This window comes from Lucilia cuprina, chromosome 3 (assembly GCF_022045245.1).
Source record: "Lucilia cuprina isolate Lc7/37 chromosome 3, ASM2204524v1, whole genome shotgun sequence".
NCBI classification, from domain to species: domain Eukaryota; kingdom Metazoa; phylum Arthropoda; class Insecta; order Diptera; family Calliphoridae; genus Lucilia; species Lucilia cuprina.
In genome coordinates this window covers 27,391,050-27,414,220 of record NC_060951.1, presented here as the reverse complement: position 1 = coordinate 27,414,220, position 23,171 = coordinate 27,391,050, and the positions used below count along the sequence as shown (strand labels likewise).

The following is a 23,171-nucleotide window of genomic DNA, read 5'->3' as shown; positions in this document are numbered from 1 at the left end:
GCAAGATATCTAAGTCAGATTCCTCACAGCTACAGGTTGGATTTAATACTATAAATACAACATCTGAGGAGAGTAGTGGTCCAGTCAAAACGGTTTTTTTAACTCTAATTGACAGTGTGACATAAAAAAGAAAAATTTTAATAAACAGGAGAAAAGAAAATTTTTCAAAATGTTTTAAAAAATTCACTTTAAAGGGAGAAGTATTTAAAATTTTTTTTTATGTTATTTATGGTAATTTTTCTAATACTTCTTTAATTGTTCTCTTGTATTTGTATCATCTTATTTATTAAGATAATTTCATTTTATAAAAGGTTAATAAAACGAAGTTTTTATTCATAAACTTTTATCAAAGATTTATAAATTAAATTTTTATACAAAATTAGTTCTTTAAACCTTTTGATAAATTTCTCTGAAAAAAGGCAGCAAAACTTTCACACACAATTTGATTTATAAAGCTTTTATAAAATATTTTTTAGGAATAAGGACTTTAATCACTTAGGGAATGTGGGCTGGTGTTTAGGTAAAGTTTATTACAACATAAAAGCTGTTATGGCTGTCCATAGCTAGGAGACTCACTAGTATTTTCTTTCTTTATTTCTTATTTAATTTGCATAATCAATATTTATGTATTTGTTACGGTTTTAATATCCCCAAAAAGTAAAACTACCAAAAAAAGACAAATTCTATTTAATATATTAAGCTAAAAAAAAACTAATTTATGACCAAAATACACGCGTTTAGCTAAAAGCAAAGAAAATTATTTAACAACTATTTTAAATTGCTCTTTATTTAATTTTAAAGAAAATTAAATAAAATTTACTGCAAGACAAAATGAAAAGTTGACACAATTTGTTAAAAAAAAAAAAAAAAAAAAACACCAAATTGCATTATGACACAGAATTAATAAGAGGGGGAAAAAGAAAATGACATAAATTTATTATAGAAAAATATACATTTAAGAAAAATTTAATTTTGGTTTTCCAACTTAGTAAAGATATATTAAAGTGATTTATAAAATGAAGAGCAAGCACTTAGAAGAACTTATGAAAATTATTTTGGAATTTCTGTTGTTGTTTTTCAAACAAAAATCTTCCAACTATAGTGATGCTTAAGAGTCAACGGAAAACAAATGATTATTTAAAGTTCAAAAGCTTAAAACAAAAACAATAAAAAAATAAAACAAAAATACTATTTTGATCAATTAGCTGGCAAACAAAGAATATAAATTTAATGGCAAAATATTTTTATGGAAAAGGAATAAAACTAAAATAACTAGAGTAAATATTTGGAAAAAAATTAATTAAGTTTACTATTCAATAAGCTACAATAATGCAACTAGAAACGGAAAACAAACAAACAAATAAACTTGAAAATTCTGGACAAAAAAGGTTAAATGTTAAATAAACATCTAGGGTTAAGTCGAAGATTATCATAAATATTTTCCTAAAAAATAGGAACAAATTTATATAATTTAAATTTAATTTTAAGGAATTTTCTTAAAATTCCTTTAAAAAAATTTCATTATAATTTAAAAATAAAATCTTTTACAAATTTATTCAGCTGTAAGTTGAAAAGGGTTTGGGAGAATATGCAAAATAGTTTTATGAACAGCTTTATTTTATTCAAATTATTTTGTAGAATTTTAAGTATCTTAAATATATTTTACAAACTGCTACACTTGATAAGAGTGATATGGGGGAAAAAAGGTTACTTTTTGCTTAGTTTTTCCTTACATAATTAATCAGAAACTGAGATGAGTGTATTTGTTCTTCAAAAGCTAAGGGAATAATAAACTAAGCAGATTATTGAAATATTTAATAATAAATAAATATATTAAAAACTATTTATGTGTATGTTATAAACTTTTGAATTTGAATTTCATAATTGCTGCAACTTCAACAACAAACTTGTAAACAACAGGAGAGTAAAAGATTAAAGAGAACCTTGAAACTATATCTAGTATATGTATCCTACATCACTTTAGGGTGTTATGGGTTTATGCTGATGTTTGTAACACCTTAAAATTTCGCTTCAGAATCACTTTTCTAATCGTTTAGCTATGCGCGTCTGTCCGTCCGTCTATCTGTGTATGCATTTAAACTTGTGTGCACGCTACAGGTTACAATTTTCATGGTAGAGAGTATGAATGTCGAGAGTTTTAATGTGAGCAATTGCTCTGATGACCTTATCTCACGGTGGACTTTTTCATTCACTGGGTAGACTTGAGAACAGTCTACCTTCGCCCCTTTACTCTTCAATGAAGAACTCAGGTGGCAATTTTTATACATTTATACAGCTGGCCGCCCGTAGTACCAGATTATGCGGTGCGCTGGTCTGACCTTTTTCAATCTATGCAAGGATTGCATATATGCATATTCTATACCCCGGGATTGCAATAACACCAAGGCGGAGGCTTCACAAGGTCACATGCCCACGGGGGGAAGTGTGGAGAGTATATTGGATTATATTAATATATGTAACACCTAAAAATATCGCCTCAGAATCACTTTCTGAGTCGTTTTAGCTATGTCCGTCCGTATGCCTGTGTGTCCATCTAATGATTGTATGCACACTAAGATAAAAATTTTCAAGATAATTTGATAAAGTTTTGCCCAAGGATGATGTTTATGGAAAATGTTTATAATCGATCCAATATTTCCTCTATCCTCCATATAAATGTAACCCCTCAATACGTCTTTTAGGCTCATTTTGACCCTAACCACAAGCTCTCTTTCAGAAAATTATTTTAAGTTAAAACCTCAGTTATAAACTCTAATAACATAATACAATTCAACTACCAAAATGTACAAGGATAGGCCCGTACTTACCCTATCCCTTGTAGAAAATCTCCTTTTTTTTAATAAGAGTAAAACATAAATTAAATGCCTTATTTTTAACATATACACTAGTATATGGTATCATATGGTCGGCCAAATTCGAATTTACATTCATACTTGTTTTATTAAAATTGTTTTAATATCTACAAATGCCTCTATATCTTTATTTTCCACAATTAGTTCTTCTTTATACGCTGCTATAAATCTCTCTGAATTTGCATAAATAATTTAAACATGTATACGTATGTATGTATGGGTGTATTTTCTCTACATCAACATGTTAATGAATATTTAAATATGTACATTGGTATTGCTTAAACGTTACGCCAAATTGCATATGTCGATATGTGTATGTGTATGTGAACACATAAACAACATGATTTTCAAAACTTTGATTTTATCATGTGTATCGAAGCGTATGAATAATATTCAATATGTGTACAAAATACAATATTAATTATACGCAACATTGTACTTTTATATGTTGGTTATTGGCAATCAACGAACGAACGATCGAACAGCATCTTTTGCAAAATACAAATGGAAAAAAATTAATTTTTAATAAAATAAATAAAAATAAAATTAACATTTACAAGTAAAACAAGTTTTATTAATTGGCTATAGAGGAGTTAAACAAAAGTGGGAAGTAGTATAAAATATATGTATTTTGTAAAAAAAGTTTTGTTATTAATTAAGAAAAATATAACTTTAATTTAAGTGAAAAGCTGCCAGTATTTTAACTTATTATTTGTTTGGTTATTCTTTTCATATTTAGTTTATTCTCTGTACGTGAGTTGTGGTCTGACATTATAACGAAAGCAGTAAAGAAAGTATTTTTAAGCCCCTAAAATATTTGAAAAAAAAAACGATTTAACTTTAAATAAGATAATATCATGAAATAAAAGCGTTACTATTATATTGGAATTTAATTCAATTATCTGTCCTATCTATTTTTTTAAGAAATTTTAACCACCATCGAATGTTAAATTCAAAATGTAGTTTATTTTTTATTTAATATTCCGCTGCTGTTTCAAATGGAAGTTTTTTAAAGACACATTAAACATTTGTTAAGGATTTTAAACTTATTTCCAACTAAATGTGCTTAAATACATTGCATACAGAGATATACTTAGAAAGGAAAACCTCACAGTATGTCTGTATATCTTAACGTTTTATAAGAATGGTAATCAAAAGTCGATGGCAAGCAGTACAAAATTTAACAGGTGGAAAAAAATTATAAAATCATGTAGGTTAGATAGAAAATTTAATTTAAATGGTTACGATATCAGTGAGAGTCTCAAAACCATGACTTCCGTTTATTTGTAGACTGTAGTTTGTGGAATAAAAGTGAAAAATCTTTGGTTTCAAATTAATTTCATTTTGGAAATAAATGCACAATCTTAGTCATAAAACTTATTAGTGGTTCTATTCCCTAAAGAAGTTATTAGTCATCTTTTTTTAGTGAGGGGTTTAAATATGTTCAACGTTTATAGACAACTAAACGACTGACTGAAAAACAAAGTTAATGATAATAAAATAAATCAAAAACATACTTCCAAATATTTTTTATCCTAAGAAAAGTTACTTATCGCCAGTTTTAATAATAGGTAGTTGCAGAAATCGAGCCCGCACTGTAAATTGTTTCCAAGTTCCTAAAAGGGTTAATTTAGCTTTCTATTACTCTTTTTTAAATATCGGACTATATACGATAAATTTCTAAATATTACAAAATTTGACCTTTGAACTCTACACTTTGTGGGTTAAGAATGTCCGATTTTATTAAAACTTCGTATATATATTATATATTGGCTGGACTATAATACTCGGAAAATACTTTATTTAAAATATACCACAATAAAGAATTAATACACATTCTAGATAGATATATATTAAATAACAAAATGTTATTTTAGAATATATAAAAAAAATAAATTTTTTCTTCACATTTCGAATTCATGTGCTACGAGGCACATTAATAGCCTGCGGAATTTGCTATAACTTTTAAAGTTTTCAAGCAATTTTTGTATTTTACATCTTTCCGAAATGCTTACTCTGTGTACATTACGATTCCTTTACATTAAAGTTCACAATTTATTACTAAATGGCCGTATTTGAGCAAAAACTGCAGAAAATCGATATTTTGACCTTGTAAATGCACATAGAGCATTTGTGGCACCTGTTAAGGTTAACCAAGAGAACAATTAGGGGCGTGGCATCTTCTTTATGAAGTGGGAAATCTTTAGCGTTCATATTGTTGCAATTGCAACATTATAAACATTTACTACCAAATTGACACCAAAGTGTTTATAACTCTTGAATAACATCCGTTTTCAAAGTATGTAAGAATAGTTGTCAAATTAACAACAAAAATGAAGAAAAACTCAAAATTTTTAAATCAAGGAAAAATAACACTGTGTTTTCAAAGTGGCAATTCTATGTTGTTAAACAGAATATTGTGTTGTCAAAATGACAAATATACGTTGTCGAAATCAGAACTATGTATTTTTGAAATGATATGAGAAGCAATCGAAACGGCAAACGGTGGTTGTGATAACTTTGTGTTATTAAACAAAGCACTGGTGTGCAAGTACTATATAAGGAGTGAGATGGAAAAATTCTTAACATACATATATGTTTATAAAAAAGAAACCACTAAACTTACAGCTTTATTTTTTTTATTTGATTCAAATTATTATTACAATTTACAAAAAAAAAAAATATTTTTATAGTTTTAATCACTAGTGATGAAATTTTGAACCCTTTTCGGAAACCCTTCCATTAACGTTTTTATAGTGCTTTCTGTCACTTTGCTCGAACATGTAGTCCATCTCCGTTTAAAATCTACCACACTTTTTGACACCTTTTTTGTACTCTTCAATTCTCTTTTAACAAGAGCCCAATATCTCTCCACTGGCCTTAGCTCCGAGCAGTTTGGAGGATTTGCCTCTCTTGGTACAAATACCACATTATAGTTCTTGTACCACTCAAGGGCTTGTTTACCATAGTGACAGGATGCCAAGTCAGGCCAAAAATAAGTGGACACATTATGAAGTCTTATGAATGGAAGCAGCCTTTTTTGTAAACATTCCTTGATGTAAATTTCGGTATTTATAGAGCCCGTTGTAACAAATGATTGGCTTCTTTTGCCGCAACTGCATATTGCTTGCCATACCAAGAACTTTCTGGGAAATTTTGTTTGCTTTTGGGTCCTAAACTTTTCTTCAACATTCCCTCGAGCATCAGCAACATAAAACTTTTGACCTGGAAGTTGCGAAAAATCTGCCAGAACATACGTTTCGTCATCCATTATGCAGCAAGAATATTTTTTTTATAAAACTTGACTTCAATTTCCGTGCTCTGTTTTTGGCCTCTAAATTTTTAGCAGCGTTCCTGTCAGGAACTTTTTGAGCCTTGTATGTTTTTAAACCTGCATTAGCTTTAACTTTTCGTACCAAATAGTCCGAGCACTGAGCTAACCGGGCTGCTTTCCTACCGGATGTGTTGGGAGCTCTTTTGAAAATGCGTTCTATTTTTTTGGCTTTAGAAACATCATGTGGACCATTCCTTCTACCTGAAACAGGTTTTCTATCAACTGACAAGTTCTCCCGGTACTGTTTAATAACATTGGAAACAGTTTGACGGCAGACCTTTGTATGCTTGGCCAACTTTTTGTAAGACCAAGTAGGGTTTGGTTGAAAATATTTAATAATTTCAGTACGCACTTTTTTCTGGTCACTCATTTTAATCAGATTAACAAAAAATTAATATAATTGACATTACACATAATAACTGACATGTTTTTCAAAGGTAACTTGATAAAAAAAAATCAAATAATACTTTGGTTGAAAAATGTAATGAAAAACGTGTGTTAAGAATTTTTCGATCTCACTCCTTATGTGTATACTTCTATATAAGTATATCGAGGAAAAATGGCATGGTTTTTCCGATTAAAAAGGAAATATATTGGTGTTCTGATTCGAAAGGTTTTGATCAAACTTTGCAACCAAACAATCTATCTATTGCCTTAAATTCGTTTTTCCTAAATACTTTTGTATAGTGATGCTTAACTGATAATCCCCTTGATAACATAATTTCTAAGATACCATTTCTTTATGGGTGTATTATATATATATCTTGCACCTATTTGGCTGTCAACATTAAATTTTAACAAAATTTGTTTTTTCTTTTCTTGAATTTCAAACAGAATGATGCCTCCCTAATAAGTCTACATAACTATACTCAGATTTCACTGCAACGATGATCTTCTGTTGTTTATAATGTAGAAACGTCACTTTTGTTTTATGACTCAACATGCATTCAAGTGAAAATGTTAAAAATTCTTTACTGTCTGTCAAAAAAAGTTTTTCTTATTTTACGAATTCTACATACAAACACAACACATATGTAAGAGTATTTGTATATCTTTCCATTGACCAGAAAACTACAGTTGCAGTTTAATTTGATTTTCAATTAATGTTGGTGGTACGCACACAAAAGGTTGGCAGGGGAATTGATTTAATTTTCTCATTTTATTTCTTTTTTCTTTTGCTTTTTGTTTTTGGCAAAAAGAGATAAGTGAGTTTAATTCATTGGAAAATTGTTGTGTGTTTGTATAATTTAAGCGTAATATGAAATTCTTTAAAACGTGTAAGTAACTAGGGGTAGATTAAATGTAATTGAATTGAAAATAATATATAGTAGAGAAGAAACAAAGTTAAGGTAGTTTGCAATTTGGGTTAAAAATAGAGATAATTGCAAATAATAGGAAACGACATATATATTGTATATCTGTAGGCAAGGAAATGACTAAATTAAATACTTTTTTAAATCAAGTTTTTCTTTTTCAAAATCCGTTGCAGTCTTTAAAATTCTGTAAATGATTTTTCACAATTTATCATTTTAACATTAACATAACAATTGTTTAGCAATTTATAAAAAAAAAATAGTTTAGCCTTTTAAGGGTTTCCTTAATATCTCATACGCTTACTTAAGACGTCTGAAATGCTCTTGAAATCTCCGCCTAAATACAAAAACCTAATTTATGTATTATTTAGATAATCTTCATAATATAAATATAATGATGTGCAAACAACATTATATTATCATTAACTCATCAACTAAATACTTTAAGTTCAATTTATAGTATATTTAATAATAAAAAGCTGTTCATAAATTTTAGAAACCTATCGAGAGAAAAGTATAAATACAAATACATACAGACATAAATTTTGTTGTATAGACATACATACATATAAAATATTACACATACTACAGACAGATATAAAACTATTGTTTATAAATATATTTTAATATAAAACTAGACAAGAATTTATACTATATATAACTACATATAAAAGTGAACAAATACAAATAAAAGCAATAAAGGAAATTTTGCAAAAAAACAAAAATATTATGCAAACAATACTAAAATGGATTTTAATTGACAATTGACCAATTGAACAGCCACCTATACATGAATACAAACAAGTTTATATATGGAGGGAAATTCTAACCCATACACATAGAGCTTAACCAATACACTTGTGTAGCAACCAGTCTGTGATAACAATTGTAAATGAAAGAGTTCACATACGGGTGTTTTTATCGGTGTGCATGTGTGTGTATTTGTGAATGGGTTTGAAAGTATTGAAAAAGGAAATAAATGCAAACAATCAAATGAATTTATACAAAAAATGTTAAAGAGAAATGAACAAGTGAATTAGTTTACTATGGTTTGATAAAGTGTCTATGTTTAAGGTGAAATTACTGTGGGTAAAGAGAAAACCAATTTTGAAATGTGTCTCGAAATGCAAAGATTAGATCTTTTAGTGCCTTTAATTATACAAGTTTGTGTTTTATACAGGATGTATATGACAGCCATAAGTTTTTTTCGATCTTGTCCGGAGGAAATAAATTAAATTTGTTTCAGATATTCGGTCATAATGTGACATCATTCTATAGAAGATGGACAGACTGATTTTGCAACCACCATACGGGACATAAATGCCAAGAGTTCCGATAGCTGCGAAATAATATGAATACTAACAAGAGAGATCCTCACATCCAGCACGATTAAATCCAGTAAACATTACATTCCTTCGACACACTAACCGAGAAACTTAAGTGCGGATTACCTGTTGTCTTGGCAACAGCATTGAACTTATGTGAACAAAGTTCCCACAAGTTTGGTTTTAAACAACAACCAATAACCAGCACAAGACTAAGTACGAGGACTATCGGTTTCTGCTGTATAAGAATAAAGAGCTCTTTCCCTGTTTCAAAGGAATGGCCGAGGAAGAATTTATTACCACTGGTTTACAGTCTCAGTCGAACAATGGTTTTTTATCACCACTTTTTCTTATGATTGCAATAACACAAAGATGTGTAAGATCATGCCTCTGTGTCATTTCAGTTGACATCCTGTCAGAACTCTTAATTTATTGGTCCAAAGAAGAGCAAATCCGGTGCTCAAGACTAAGATTTGTTTAATATTCGAAATGGTGACCTAGTCTTTCTCACTTTTGGCTTCTAATAAGACTGTTATATACATTTTCTGGATAAGACTCTTATATACATCTTCTGGTCTATTTCTAAGGGGTTAAGTTTTATTCCTTAACTGTCCTTTAAAAAAGAAGTGTGATATAATCTAAAACTCTTTTTTAAACCCACTGAAAGAAATGACCAATTCCCCCGATTTAACAAAGGAAACCTATGTATGGAACCTATGTATGGGTCATTTTAATTTGAGATTCTGTATCCTAGGATAGTGGCAAATTATATATTCGATCATCCTCTGCGTTTTCGCATAATATGCATCTCTATCAGAATCCTTTATACTGTGTCTATTTAGTTCTATGAGTACCTTGTTAGTCTATCCATCTAGTGCTTGATGTTTTGCTATTCAGCCTACTATTCCAGACTAGTTAATGATGTCACCGACTCTCTCGAATATCGTGCACAATCTGATTATCATGCACATTACAATGGCCCGGCATCCAACACAGTCTATTGCTAAACATTCTCATTAAGTACCCAAGTGCATTTTTACAATCTACAACCAATCGCTAGAATGCCAAGCTCTAAGAGCAACTTGACTGACATAAGTTGTTACAAACGATATGATACCGTATTAGTTTCTTCGCTTTCTAGATCGCTAAAATCCACAAACATGACGTAAAATTTTACTTAATTAATCTATTGTTTAAAAGATAACCGAAATTGACAGGACAATCAGCTTTAACTTTTAAAGTCTTCCAAATTCCAAACGATCTGTCAATATTTGCACTTTTAAATAACGTGAGATGGGCTGAATAGATCTTTTGGACTTTTGGATTGAGGAGAACATAATAGGAAGAAACGATTGTAAGTTCATTCCAAGCTCAGTTTCGGTTGACGTTCAGCTGCAGATTTTTTCTTTTGGAATTAACAAGTCACGAAAACTTAAATAACTTTTATAAATTTAGTTAGAGATCTAGAGATCTACAGAAAGTCAATAGTGATTTCACTTATTACACTATTTGAAACCACTGTACACTATAAACCAGCCTTTTCTACATCGTATGATAATTCCTATATGTTTATGCCGAGTAGATACTACAAGTATTTAAATTAAAATTCATAAAGACAAAAGATGAACAGAACAAATTTTATATGAAGAACTATATGAAGTGAACAAAAACTATAAACGATTGAATGACACAATCATGAATTGAATTTGCCAGACTTGAGTGATTGAATCATTGAAACCACAGACAAAAGATGAACTGATAGAAGTTGGATGGATAGATGGATGGATGAATAGATTGATTAGTAAAACTGTAAATGTCAAAATTGATCAATTGATATGAAAGGATTATTTGTTAATAATTTTATTATTTTATATAGATTATTTGATATTTTGTTAAGATTTAAGTTTTTTTGTTGTGGAGAAAATTATAACAATATTATAAGAGATTAATTTTTGATTATTTAAAAGTTGCATGCAAATTAAAATTATTAAAAAAATTAAATAAAATTATATAATTGCATAAATTGTAGCTTTACATAATAACGTTAAAGCAGTAGAAAGAGAGGGAGGAAAAGAGAGCGCTTTCACTGGTGTATAAAAAGAATTATAATGTGTACGTGTGTAAGTAAAATTTTAAAATTTATTCAAATTTAAGAAGGCGTGTATGTGTGTGTGTGTTTGTGTGTCTTAAAAGTATTAGTTTAATGTTCAACAAAAAATATAACATAATTAGTTTTATTTATTTTTATTTTTCAGTTAGTTATCATAACAGACAGCATAAAATCAACATCAAAAAGAATTATATAAAAAAATTTATTAATACATTTTCTCATTAAAAATTTACATTTAAATACAAATTTTTTATACATACATTTTAATATAAATATTAAATTTCTTATTATATGATTTAAATACCATTTTTTTTTATTTTTGCAAAATGTAATATTAAAATGTTGTTTTATTTTTCATTTAAATATTATTATAAATACATTCATACATTTAACAAGAAATTTGGTTTGGTTAAAAAAAAACAAACAACAATAATTGAAAAAAAATATTTGCAGGATTAATAACAAAAATTTACAACAACATTTTAACGTTTATTTTTCACCATCATCATAATTATTTTAAATTTATTTAATTTCTTTCTTTTTTTGGAATTTCTTTTTTAACAACAATTTTATAAAAAGGTGGTTAAGCATACATATTTAAATTTATAAATCTAGTTGGCATTATAATGAAAACTTGTTTTAATTTTACCTTTCCAGCAAAAACTAGATAATGACTTTTAATTGTAATTACTTATATAACAACTACATATCGTGTGAATTACAAAGAAGTTATAAGGTCTTACTAATCATGTGTTATATAAATACTTTATTATTAAAAAGTCCTCTTGTCTTTGAGGCTATATAAGCTGTTAATGTTTCCTTTTATGTGATCTACAACGACTCCTGTAACAGTTTAAGAGATATTGTCTCCAATAATATCACTATGTTGAAAAAATGACTTTAAATGCTATTGTGTAGGTAAATTTTAGCATTTTAAATCCTTAATTGCTAATGAAAGTTTTTGCTGGGTTTAAATTAATCTACACATTTTTGTAAATATTTCTTTACAGAAATAATTTTTGTAATCACTTGATTGTAGATAATAATATACACATGTTTTTTTTAAATATGTTCATGTAAATTAACATTTATGTACATTGTATGTGTGTGATAACTCCTAAATGTCATATTTTATATTATTTTAGATTTTATTATATGTTTATGAATACTAAACACATGTATTCTGAGTTGTCACTTTTTATTTATGTAATTTCCCTTAACGCTTTTTTCAAAAGGTATACAGACAATACTTCTATTACTAATAGACATGTTGGGAATTTAAACAAAAGTTGTAAAAGGGATTCGAAACAAAACTAACATCGTAAGGGTATATACTTATCACAATATGGTGAGGCATTGGAGTGGTTATATATGAAAGTATTATTTTTTAAATTAGAATATAATTTCTTGATTAAACAAGCCAAAATAAGTTGGAATTTAGAGACTAATGTTATATTTTAACAAGTATGAATTTATAGTCGAACATTGCCAACCATATGATATCCTACAACTGTCAGTATGTTAAAATTGTGGATTATTTTTTTTTTAAATAAAGCATTTAATTTAGTTTATTGTGGAATATTTTTACTTATTGTTGACAAAAAAAGAGATTTTCTACAAGAAGGCTCATAGGGGAGAAGGGGTAAATATGGGTCTATCCTTATAAATTTTGGTAGATGAATTTACGTCCACTTCAAAGTCATTTATGTAGATTTTAATCGTTATTTTTTTACCTTTAAGTCATTTCCTGAAGGAGAGTTTGTATGGGGGCTAGGGTCAAATGAGACCCGATCACTATAAAAATTAGTATTTTCATTTATTGTTCTTTAAAACAAATTTTTTGCTGATTTTTGTTGACATTATAAAACATTTAATGTAATTATGAGCTTAAAGGGCCGATTCGGGGGGTATACTTTGTATGGGTGCTAGGAGAAATAATGGACCGATTTTAACTATTTTCAATAACGTTCGTCCTTGAACCAAAAAAAAAAAGAGTATGTGCCAAATTTATTCAAATTATCTTGAAAATTGCAAAAGGTTTACATGAACACACAGACGGAAGGACGGACGGACAGACGGACATAGCTAAATCGACACAGAAAGCGATTCATATACTTAAAGGTGGGATGTTGGATGTTACAAACTTCAGCACAAACGCAAAATACCCTCCCTACTATAAGGAGTGAGATCGAAAAATTCTTAACACACGTTTTTCATTACATTTTTCAACCAAAGTATTATTTGATTTTTTTTGATGAAGTTACCTTTGAAAAACATGTCAGTTATTATGTGTAATGTCAATTATATTAATTTTTTTGTTAATCTGATAAAAATGAGTGACCAGAAAAAAGTGCGTACTGAAATTATTAAATATTTTCAACTAAACCCAACTTGGTCTTACAAAAAGTTGGCCAAGCATACAAAGGTCTGCCGTCAAACTGTTTCCAATGTTATTAAACAGTACCGGGAGAATTTGTCAGTTGATAGAAAACCTGGTTCGGTAGAAGGAATGGTCCACATGATGTTTCTAAAGCCAAAAAAATAGAACGCATTTTCAAAAGAGCTCCCAACTCATCCGGTAGGAAAGCAGCTCGGTTAGCTCAGTGCTCGGACTATTTGGTACGAAAAGTTAAAGCTAATGCAGGTTTAAAAACATACAAGGCTCAAAAAGTTCTTGACAGGAACGCTGCTAAAAATTTAGAGGCCAAAAACAGAGCACGGAAATTGAAGTCAAGTTTTATAAAAAATATTCTTGCTGCATAATGGATGACGAAACGTATGTTCTGGCAGATTTTTCGCAACTTCCAGGTCAAAAGTTTTATGTTGCTGATGCTCGAGGGAATGTTGAAGAAAAGTTTAGGACCCAAAAGCAGACAAAATTTCCCAGAAAGTTCTTGGTACGGCAAGCAATATGCAGTTGCGGCAAAAGAAGCCAATCATTTGTTACAACGGGCTCTATAAATACCGAAATTTACATCAAGGAATGTTTACAAAAAAGGCTGCTTCCATTCATAAGACTTCATAATGTGTCCACTTATTTTTGGCCTGACTTGGCATCCTGTCACTATGGTGAACAAGCCCTTGAATGGTACAAGAACAATAATGTGGTATTTGTACCAAGAGAGGCAAATCCTCCAAACTGCCGGGAGCTATGGCCAGTGGAGAGATATTGGGCTCTTGTTAAAAGAGAATTGAAGAGTACAAAAAAGGTGTCCAAAAGTGTGGTAGATTTTAAACGGAGATGGACTACATGTTCGAGCAAAGTGACAGAAAGCACTATAAAAACGTTAATGGAAGGGTTTCCGAAAAGGGTTCAAAATTTCATCACTAGTGATTAAAACTATAAAAATATTTTTTTTTGTAAATTGTAATAATAATTTGAATCAAATAAAAAAAATAAAGCTGTAAGTTTAGTGGTTTCTTTTTTATAAACATATATGTATGTTAAGAATTTTCGATCTCACTCCTTATCCAAATTTGAACTGAAAATATTGAAATAAATATGAACAATTGGCAATTTACTAAAAGGGACATGGCAGCCATCATATAGGTACATCCTACTTTCAAACTACTTAAATGAAAACTGTTTCTACTCGATATTAATATTAAGCCAACTGTAAATTTTAAAAAATTTTAAAATTTATTATAATTATAATAAATGTTTTAAATTTATTATAATATAAGACTAACAAATTCAAAAACAATAAAAAGCAACAACAACGAGTTCTGTTAATTTGACTATATATATTGATAAAACACACAGAATAATATATGTGTGTATGTAGTTTTTAATAGTCCTTCTAATAACAAATACATAAGCAGACTATGAGACGGATATAGACAGACAGACAGACAGTTAGTTATAAAGGCAATAGGTCTCAATACAAAATAGTCTTAATAAAAAGAAATATGATGTAAAGACTCCAGAGATTAAATTTTTTGTTAGTTTTTTTTTCTTTAGGCTTTCTCTCTGGCTGCCAATATAATGGTATTAATATTAAATGTATTTGTGTGTGTTTGAATATTATATTATTTATCAGTTTGTTTGTTTAACTATAATGATTTTTATACTAAATATTGCGTATTTCTCTTTCTCTTTTTTGTCGCTTTGGTTTGTTACATTTTCATAACAATTATGACAGCTGTTGTCAGTTTTTGTTAATATGACTAAAAGATAATTTGTTATTTCCTTTTTGTTGTTTTTTCACATTTTGTTTGTAGTTTTTTTTTTTCTGTAATATATTCCGGCTTTAGAAATGTTTTAGCGAAAAGATACATCTTATTTTGTATCTCCAGAATTTTTTGAATTATGTGGATTTTTATTGTTATTTAGTCAAGTGTCTATGGCCGCAATAACGAGGGTAACCTGATATGTTCTCTCAGAATAATTGTAATTGTTTAATTTTTTTTAAATAGAAATTATTAAAATTCCTCAAAGTCTAATCTATAGTCTAGTCTAGTATATAGCCTAGTCTATAGTCTAGTCTATAGTCTAGTCTATAGTCTAGTCTATAGTCTAGTCTATAGTCTAGTCTATAGTCTAGTCTATAGTCTAGTCTATAGTCTAGTCTATAGTCTAGTCTATAGTCTAGTCTATAGTCTAGTCTATAGTCTAGTCTATAGTCTAGTCTATAGTCTAGTCTATAGTCTAGTCTATAGTCTAGTCTATAGTCTAGTCTATAGTCTAGTCTATAGTCTAGTCTATAGTCTAGTCTATAGTCTAGTCTATAGTCTAGTCTATAGTCTAGTCTATAGTCTAGTCTATAGTCTAGTCTAGTCTATAGTCTAGTCTATAGTCTAGTCTATAGTCTAGTCTATAGTCTAGTCAATAGTCTAGTCTATAGTCTAGTCTATAGTCTAGTCTATAGTCTAGTCTATAGTCTAGTCTATAGTCTAGTCTATAGTCTAGTCTATAGTCTAGTCTATAGTGTAGTCTATAGTCTAGTCTATAGTGTAGTCTATAGTCTAGTCTATAGTGTAGTCTATAGTGTAGTCTATAGTCTAGTCTATAGTCTAGTCTATAGTGTAGTCTATAGTCTAGTCTATAGTCTAGTCTATAGTCTAGTCTATAGTCTAGTCTATAGTCTAGTCTATAGTCTAGTCTATAGTCTAGTCTATAGTCTAGTCTATAGTCTAGTCTATAGTCTAGTCTATAGTCTAGTCTATAGTCTAGTCTATAGTCTAGTCTATAGTCTAGTCTATAGTCTAGTCTATAGTCTAGTCTATAGTCTAGTCTATAGTCTAGTCTATAGTCTAGTCTATAGTCTAGTCTATAGTCTAGTCTATAGTCTAGTCTATAGTCTAGTCTATAGTCTAGTCTATAGTCTAGTCTATAGTCTAGTCTATAGTCTAGTCTATAGTCTAGTCTATAGTATAGTCTATAGTCCAGTCTATAGTCCAGTCTATAGTCTAGTCTATAGTCTAGTCTATAGTCTAGTCTATAGTCTAGTCTATAGTCTAGTCTATAGTCTAGTCTATAGTCTAGTCTATAGTCTAGTCTATAGTCTAGTCTATAGTCTAGTCTATAGTCTAGTCCATAGTCTAGTCTATAGTCTAGTCTATAGTCTAGTCTATAGTCTAGTCTATAATCTAGTCTATAGTCTAGTCTATAGTCTAGTCTATAGTCTAGTCTATAGTCTAGTCTATAGTCTAGTCTATAGTCTAGTCTATAGTCTAGTCTATAGTCTAGTCTATAGTCTAGTCTAGTCTATAGTCTAGTCTATAGTCTAGTCTATAGTCTAGTCTATAGTCTAGTCTATAGTCTAGTCTATAGTCTAGTCTATAGTCTAGTTTATAGTCTAGTCTGTAGTCTAGTCTATAGTCTAGTCTGTAGTCTAGTCTGTAGTCTAGTCTATAGTCTAGTCTATAGACTAGTCTATAGTCTAGTCTATAGTCTAGTCTATAGTCTAGTCTATAGTCTAGTCTATAGTCTAGTCTATAGTCTAGTCTATAGTCTAGTCTATAGTCTAGTCTATAGTCTAGTCTATAGTCTAGTCTATAGTCTAGTCTATAGTCCAGTTTATAGTCTAGTCTATAGTCTAGTCTATAGTCTAGTCTATAGTCTAGTCTATAGTCGAGTCTATAGTCGAGTTTATAGTCTAGTCTATAGTCTAGTCTATAGACTAGTCTAGTTTATAGTCTAGTCTATAGTCCAGTCTATAGTCTATTCTATATTCTAGTCTATAATCTAGTATATAGTGTAATCTATTCTAATTTATAATTTAAACTGTAGTCTATAGTCTAGTTTATAGTCAGTCTATAGTCTAGTTTTTAGTCTATTCTATAGTCTAATCTAAAGTGCAGTCTATATCGTGTTCTATAGTCTAGTTTGTAGTGTAGTATATAGTCTAGTCAACAGTATTGTCTAGTAAAAGTAATAAAATTAGTTTCAGCATGTTTCCATAAAATAGAAAAAATTACTGTATGCCTGTCACTACAACATCCATATAAAACTTTTGGTTCTTCCCCTTTGCTGAAAAAGGTTCCTTTTTTATTTCTAGGGTTTATATTGGGGTAATTTTAGACGTTTTGTTTGAAACATTTATCATTTTATATTTTAACAGTAACATCATTATCATTTATGTAATAAATTCATAAACTCAGCAGTTTTGTTTTCATACTTTGTATCCTACACTATGCACTTGAGAATGAAATTTGTTTTAACAAATTTACAATTTAATAATTTTTTTGCGTTGTGTATATATTTTAAATTAAATATAATTTCATTTGTGTAAAACAAAAAAAAAGGAAAAGAAAATATTAAATGACCTTGGTTTAAGGAATAACTTAATTGGACTATGAATTTTTATTTGTTTCTCTTATTTGTAGGTAAAGAGACCTTTTTATCATATTTTTTTGTTAAAATATATTTTTAAAATATATACATAAATACATATATTTATAAAGGACAAGGAAATCTTTAGTATGGATTATATATCATTTTACAAGGTTGAAATTTAGTTTGTTGACAAATTGTGTCATTTAGTTGTTTTAAAATATATGTAGGTTGTAGTAGTTTAAGTTTCAGTTTGGAAGACTTGATGATAAATACAGGCAGTCAAGTATTTTCAATCATAACAAAAGAAATGTTGTGTAAATATTTGTATTTAAATAATTTTAAAGAGTGTCAATAGAAAAGTTTGTATTTTGTTGTCTGGTAAGTTTATTATTTTAAATTTTCTAAACTTATAATGTGACAGAAAACATTATAATAATTTTATTAAATCACAACAAACTGTAAATTAAGAGATGGTTGATTTGTAAAGAGTAATATAGAAAATTTGTACTTAAAACATAAGTTGAGGTGTAAAGATATTTGTAGGATTTGTTGAATAGGAAAAAAGTTTGAACATTTCCCTTGACTTTTTTCTCAGAAATGAATGATTAGCAGTCTTTCTTCAAAATGTAGAAATCTAAATATATGTATCTGAAGGTATCGTAGTTCTACTTTCATTATGGAATATATTTGTTTATAACATGTTCAATTTTTAATGTCTTTTTGATGTCGTAATAGTTTGTAGTTTATCTGATATTTCTTTCTAATAATACTTTAATACAGCAGAAAGTTGTATTCAGCTAATAAAAACTTAATTAAGCTACGATATTTCATTATTTAGTCTAGAAAAAAACCCAATTTAGCTAAAAATTTAGCTATTTCACAAAAATCCTTATTAAGCTAACCAAAACGTAATTCAGGTAAATGATTTCTAAAGCATATTGTTATTCAGCTAATAAAACCAAATTCAGCAATGATATTTTACCTTTTACAGAAATATTTATGTGTTTGTTCACAAAATTCCTTATCCAGCTATGCAAAACGTAATTCAGCCAAAAGATTTTAAATGTTTCTTAAGTATTTTACTTCCATTATAAGAATTTGTTGAAAAAAATTGCTATTTGGATAAGAAAAACTTAATTCAGTTTAGATATTTTACTATTTAAAACAATAGTTTTATGCTTATTTCAAATATTGACTAAAAATTCTATACTGAGCTAAGGAAAATGTTTATCAGCCTGTCAAATGAGGATACTGTATAATGTCGTAAGTTCTGCTAGTGGAATATAGATAGGATTTACATCCTACTTAATAACAGATAATAGCTTGAACAATTATATCCTAGAAGAATATCTGAAATATAAATGTCTACTCTAAAGCAAATAGAGTAGACGTTTAAACACTTTGCATAGAGCAAAGTGTTTTCTCAGTAAAGCAATGATATGATCAACTTGCGAAACTAACTGGCACACTGCTGTGAAAAGCTCAACATAGCCAAACAAGAAAACCTTATTCAGCTAATCAAAACTCAATTCAGTTCACACTTTCTTCAATAAAGATCATATTCAGCTTAACAAAACAATGAAAATATTATTTAGCTAATAAAAACTCAATTCAGTTTACATATTTCTTAAGATATGTCGTATTCAGCTTAATAAAACTCAATATAGCCAAACAAGTAAAATCTTATTTAGCTAATAACAACTTAATTCAGTTCATATATTTCTCAATTAAGATCATTTTTAGCTTAACAAAACTCAATATATATTTTTCATCTTAACAAAACTCAACTTGCTAAATTAACATACAAGATAACACTGTAGGAACTGCTATTCAGTTGTATAACAAGGAAAACGTTATTCAGCTAATATAACATCAATTCAGTTCACATTCATATTACTCCTGAAACGTCTATTCAGCTTAACAAAACTCAATTAAAATAAAATAATTTTAAAAACTTTAAATATACATATGTTTTAATTTGTTTCAAAAACATTCTTATTCAGCTAACAAATCTTATGTTTTATGGTGATATGTTTACTTAATTCACTATATTTATTAAGAAAAACCTTATTCAGCTTAAATATATGGAGTTTTTATGTTACAACTTCGACTTCTGCTAACAATATTATCAATTCAGCTAAGATGAAAATAGTGAGAGTATTTTAACTTATTTACAAGCAAAAATATTTTTATTAAGCTACAAACTAACTTAATTCAGCAAACATTTAACTGAAACCTTATTCAAACCTTAAAACCGCACTTCAGCTAAAAAATGTCGAGTTTTTATATATAACATTTGCTATTCTGCTAACAATATAATCCATTCAGCTATGATGAGAGTAGTAAGATTATTTTAACTTATTTATAAGAATATTTTTATTCAGATAACAAATCAACTTAATTCAGCAGATATATCTTACGTTTTATATTGATATGTTTACTTAATTTACTATTTATTTTAACTTAAACCTTAATCAGATATTAAAAACTCACTTGAACTAAAATATATTCAGTTTTTATGTTATAAGTTGCTATTCAGCTAACAATATAATAAATTCAGCTACGACTTTTTTAACTTTAAAATAAACATTTTAAAATTAATTACTTTTCGCTAATTATAGTAATTCAGCTCTTAAAAACTTAATTCAGCTTTAGTTTTTTTTTTTTAATTTATTAGATTTTACTATTAAAAAAGTTATAAAACAAGTTAAGAAAGACTCCATAATTTAAATATGTATGCTTTTTCCCTTTTTTAGAAATTTTATAATATTTTTAATTTTGGTTTTATATTATTTTATTAAACAAATATTGTTCAATGTATTTATCAAAAAAAAAAAAACTTTTTAGTGCTTTTTTTTGTAAAGTTAATATCAGATTTTTGAAAAAACACACAGTATTGAAAATTATTTATAAAAACAAAAACGGAAAAGGAAATTTAAATCAAGTAAAAGAACTATAAAATATTATAAATTAATAAAACAATATAAGCATATAAATTAAATAAACCATAATACAAAAAAATAATTAAATGTTAATAAAAATAAACATAACTAAATTAAACGAAATATTTGTTTAAAAATAATAAAAAAACGTGCTTATTTTATTTAAAAGGCAAAAAAACTTGAAAAAGGTGTTTGTTTTTATATTGTTATATTATATAGTATATAATAAATATATTTTTATATCTTTTATTTTGTTCATAATAATAAGAAAAAAATGAATTTCTCTCACACTCTATATATAATATATTTTTTGCTTTCTCGCTTTTTTTGTTTTGTTTTTTTTTTCTTTTGGGTTTATAGTTTTTAAACGAAACAACACAAGAAATGGGATTTGAAAAATTAAATAAAAAAAAAAAACAAAAATCAAGAGAAAATACGAAAAACAAAAAAAACAAACAGGAAATAATGAAGAAAAATAATGAGGTGAAACACTTACCTTTCGCACTGCCGCAACGTCCATGATGCTATAATCCATAAAGACACCATAAATACTAGTAACACCGTACCCGGACATATTGTCATTAATGTTTTTAGAACAAATCTAAAAAAAATGCAAAAAAGAGAAAAAGAAGATTTATATGTATCACATAATAAATTTTGAAAAACAAAGTTAAAAGAAAAAAATTTAATGCTGTTAATGCTGCTGAAAATTATTCATATAGAAAATTTTATGATGTGCAGCATGTTGTATGATTGTTATTATTTAAATTAAAATAATAATCATCATACGCTTAGGTGCACCATCAGCCATGCCGCCATACATCTTCTGTGTTACTGTTGATGTTTAACATTTCGTATCTTTTTTTTGTGTTCTCGTCATCATACATTTCAAAATTAAATGTACTTTGTTTAATTTAACAGTTTTTTCTGAGTTAGTATATAAAAAGTTAAAGGTTTTTTGTTTAATTATGTTTAGCGTTTTAGTTGAAAAGTAAAAGCGTAGGTTTGAAGTGAATATTTTTTTTAACGTATGACGACTTCAAAGCTATTTTTAAGGGCTTTGATAAAGTAAATGCATATAGAAATATGACTGTATTTTTTTCTTTTAGAACTCTGGGCTAAATACTGACAACAGTCTGGAGTGTAAAATGACTAAATTCTTTTAGACTAGACTGTAGACTGACTATATTCACAAATATAGACTGAGTATAAAATGAGTAAAAATTGGCTTTAGTCTGGACAAAAAACAAATTATTGTTTGGATGATAGACTGACAATTGTCTGGACAGACAATAGTATAGAGTAACTTTTGACTATTGCCTGATTATAGTCAAGAACATTGTCTGATTATAGTCGGACAATAGACTGACTATAATCTAAACTATAGACTCACTATAAAATGAGTATAAATTGTCCATAATCTTGACTAAAGACTAGTTATTGTTTGGATTATACATTGACTATTGCGTGGATTATAGTCAGACAGTAGTATAGACTAAACTTTGACTATTGACTGACTGTAGTCAGAACTATTGACGGACTATAGTTTCTGTACTATAGACTAACTATAGAGTGGAATACATACAAATCACAGTCTGGACTACTACTTCTACTACTAACTATAGTCATGACTACAGTTTGACTATATGCTTACTATTGTCTGGACTACAGTTTAACTATAAACTTACTATTGTTTGGACTGCAGACTGACTATCATTGGACTATAGACTGACTATTGTCTAGACTATTGACTGACTACAGTTAAGACTATAGTACTATCTATAGTTTGCTATAGATTTAATATAATATGGAATCTAAGCTTACTTAGACAGATTATAATCGAACGATATAGATTGACTACATTTTTTATTATAGACCGACTGTAGTCTAGACATTATGCTGATTATATTTTTCACTATTTGCTTATATATTAATTAAACTTTAAACTGTTTATTGACTGAATAATTTTGATAATAGTCATCTTAGCATCTTCAGTATAGAATGAATTGAGGTTGACTATGTAATATAAAATGATTGACTATAGACGTGTTTTAGTAAAGACTTTACGATAACTATAATAATATACATTATATAATTACTAACATCTACAATATATACTAATTATTGTATGAACTATAGACTATTTGTGGTCTTGAATATTAACTGGCTAGATTGACTATAGATCGACTATATTCTGGATTATAGAATGACTTTATTCAATACAATGAGATGACTATTGTATGATCTATTTCGACTGATATAATATCTGACTGAAGTCTAGATTATAAGGTGACTGAACTGACTAAACTGTAGTTGGAACTAACTATAGGCTGACTATAATCAAATATAGCCTTAACTATAATAGGGATTATAGGCTGATTATAATTTGGACTCTAAGGAGTGAGATCGAAAAATTCTTAACATACATATATGTTTATAAAAAAGAAACCACTAAACTTACAGCTTTATTTTTTTTTATTTGATTCAAATTATTAT

The 23,171-nt window shown here is 28.1% G+C and overlaps 1 protein-coding gene across 1 annotated transcript in view; it reads right to left on the bottom strand.

The window, feature by feature from the left end:
• The window catches only part of LOC111679453 (small conductance calcium-activated potassium channel protein), a 319,785-nt gene that overhangs the window by 56,995 nt on the left and 239,619 nt on the right, over positions 1–23,171 (bottom strand). The window contains 1 exon segment of the mRNA XM_046947022.1: positions 21,172–21,276. Coding sequence (XP_046802978.1) covers positions 21,172–21,276 — 105 coding nt within the window.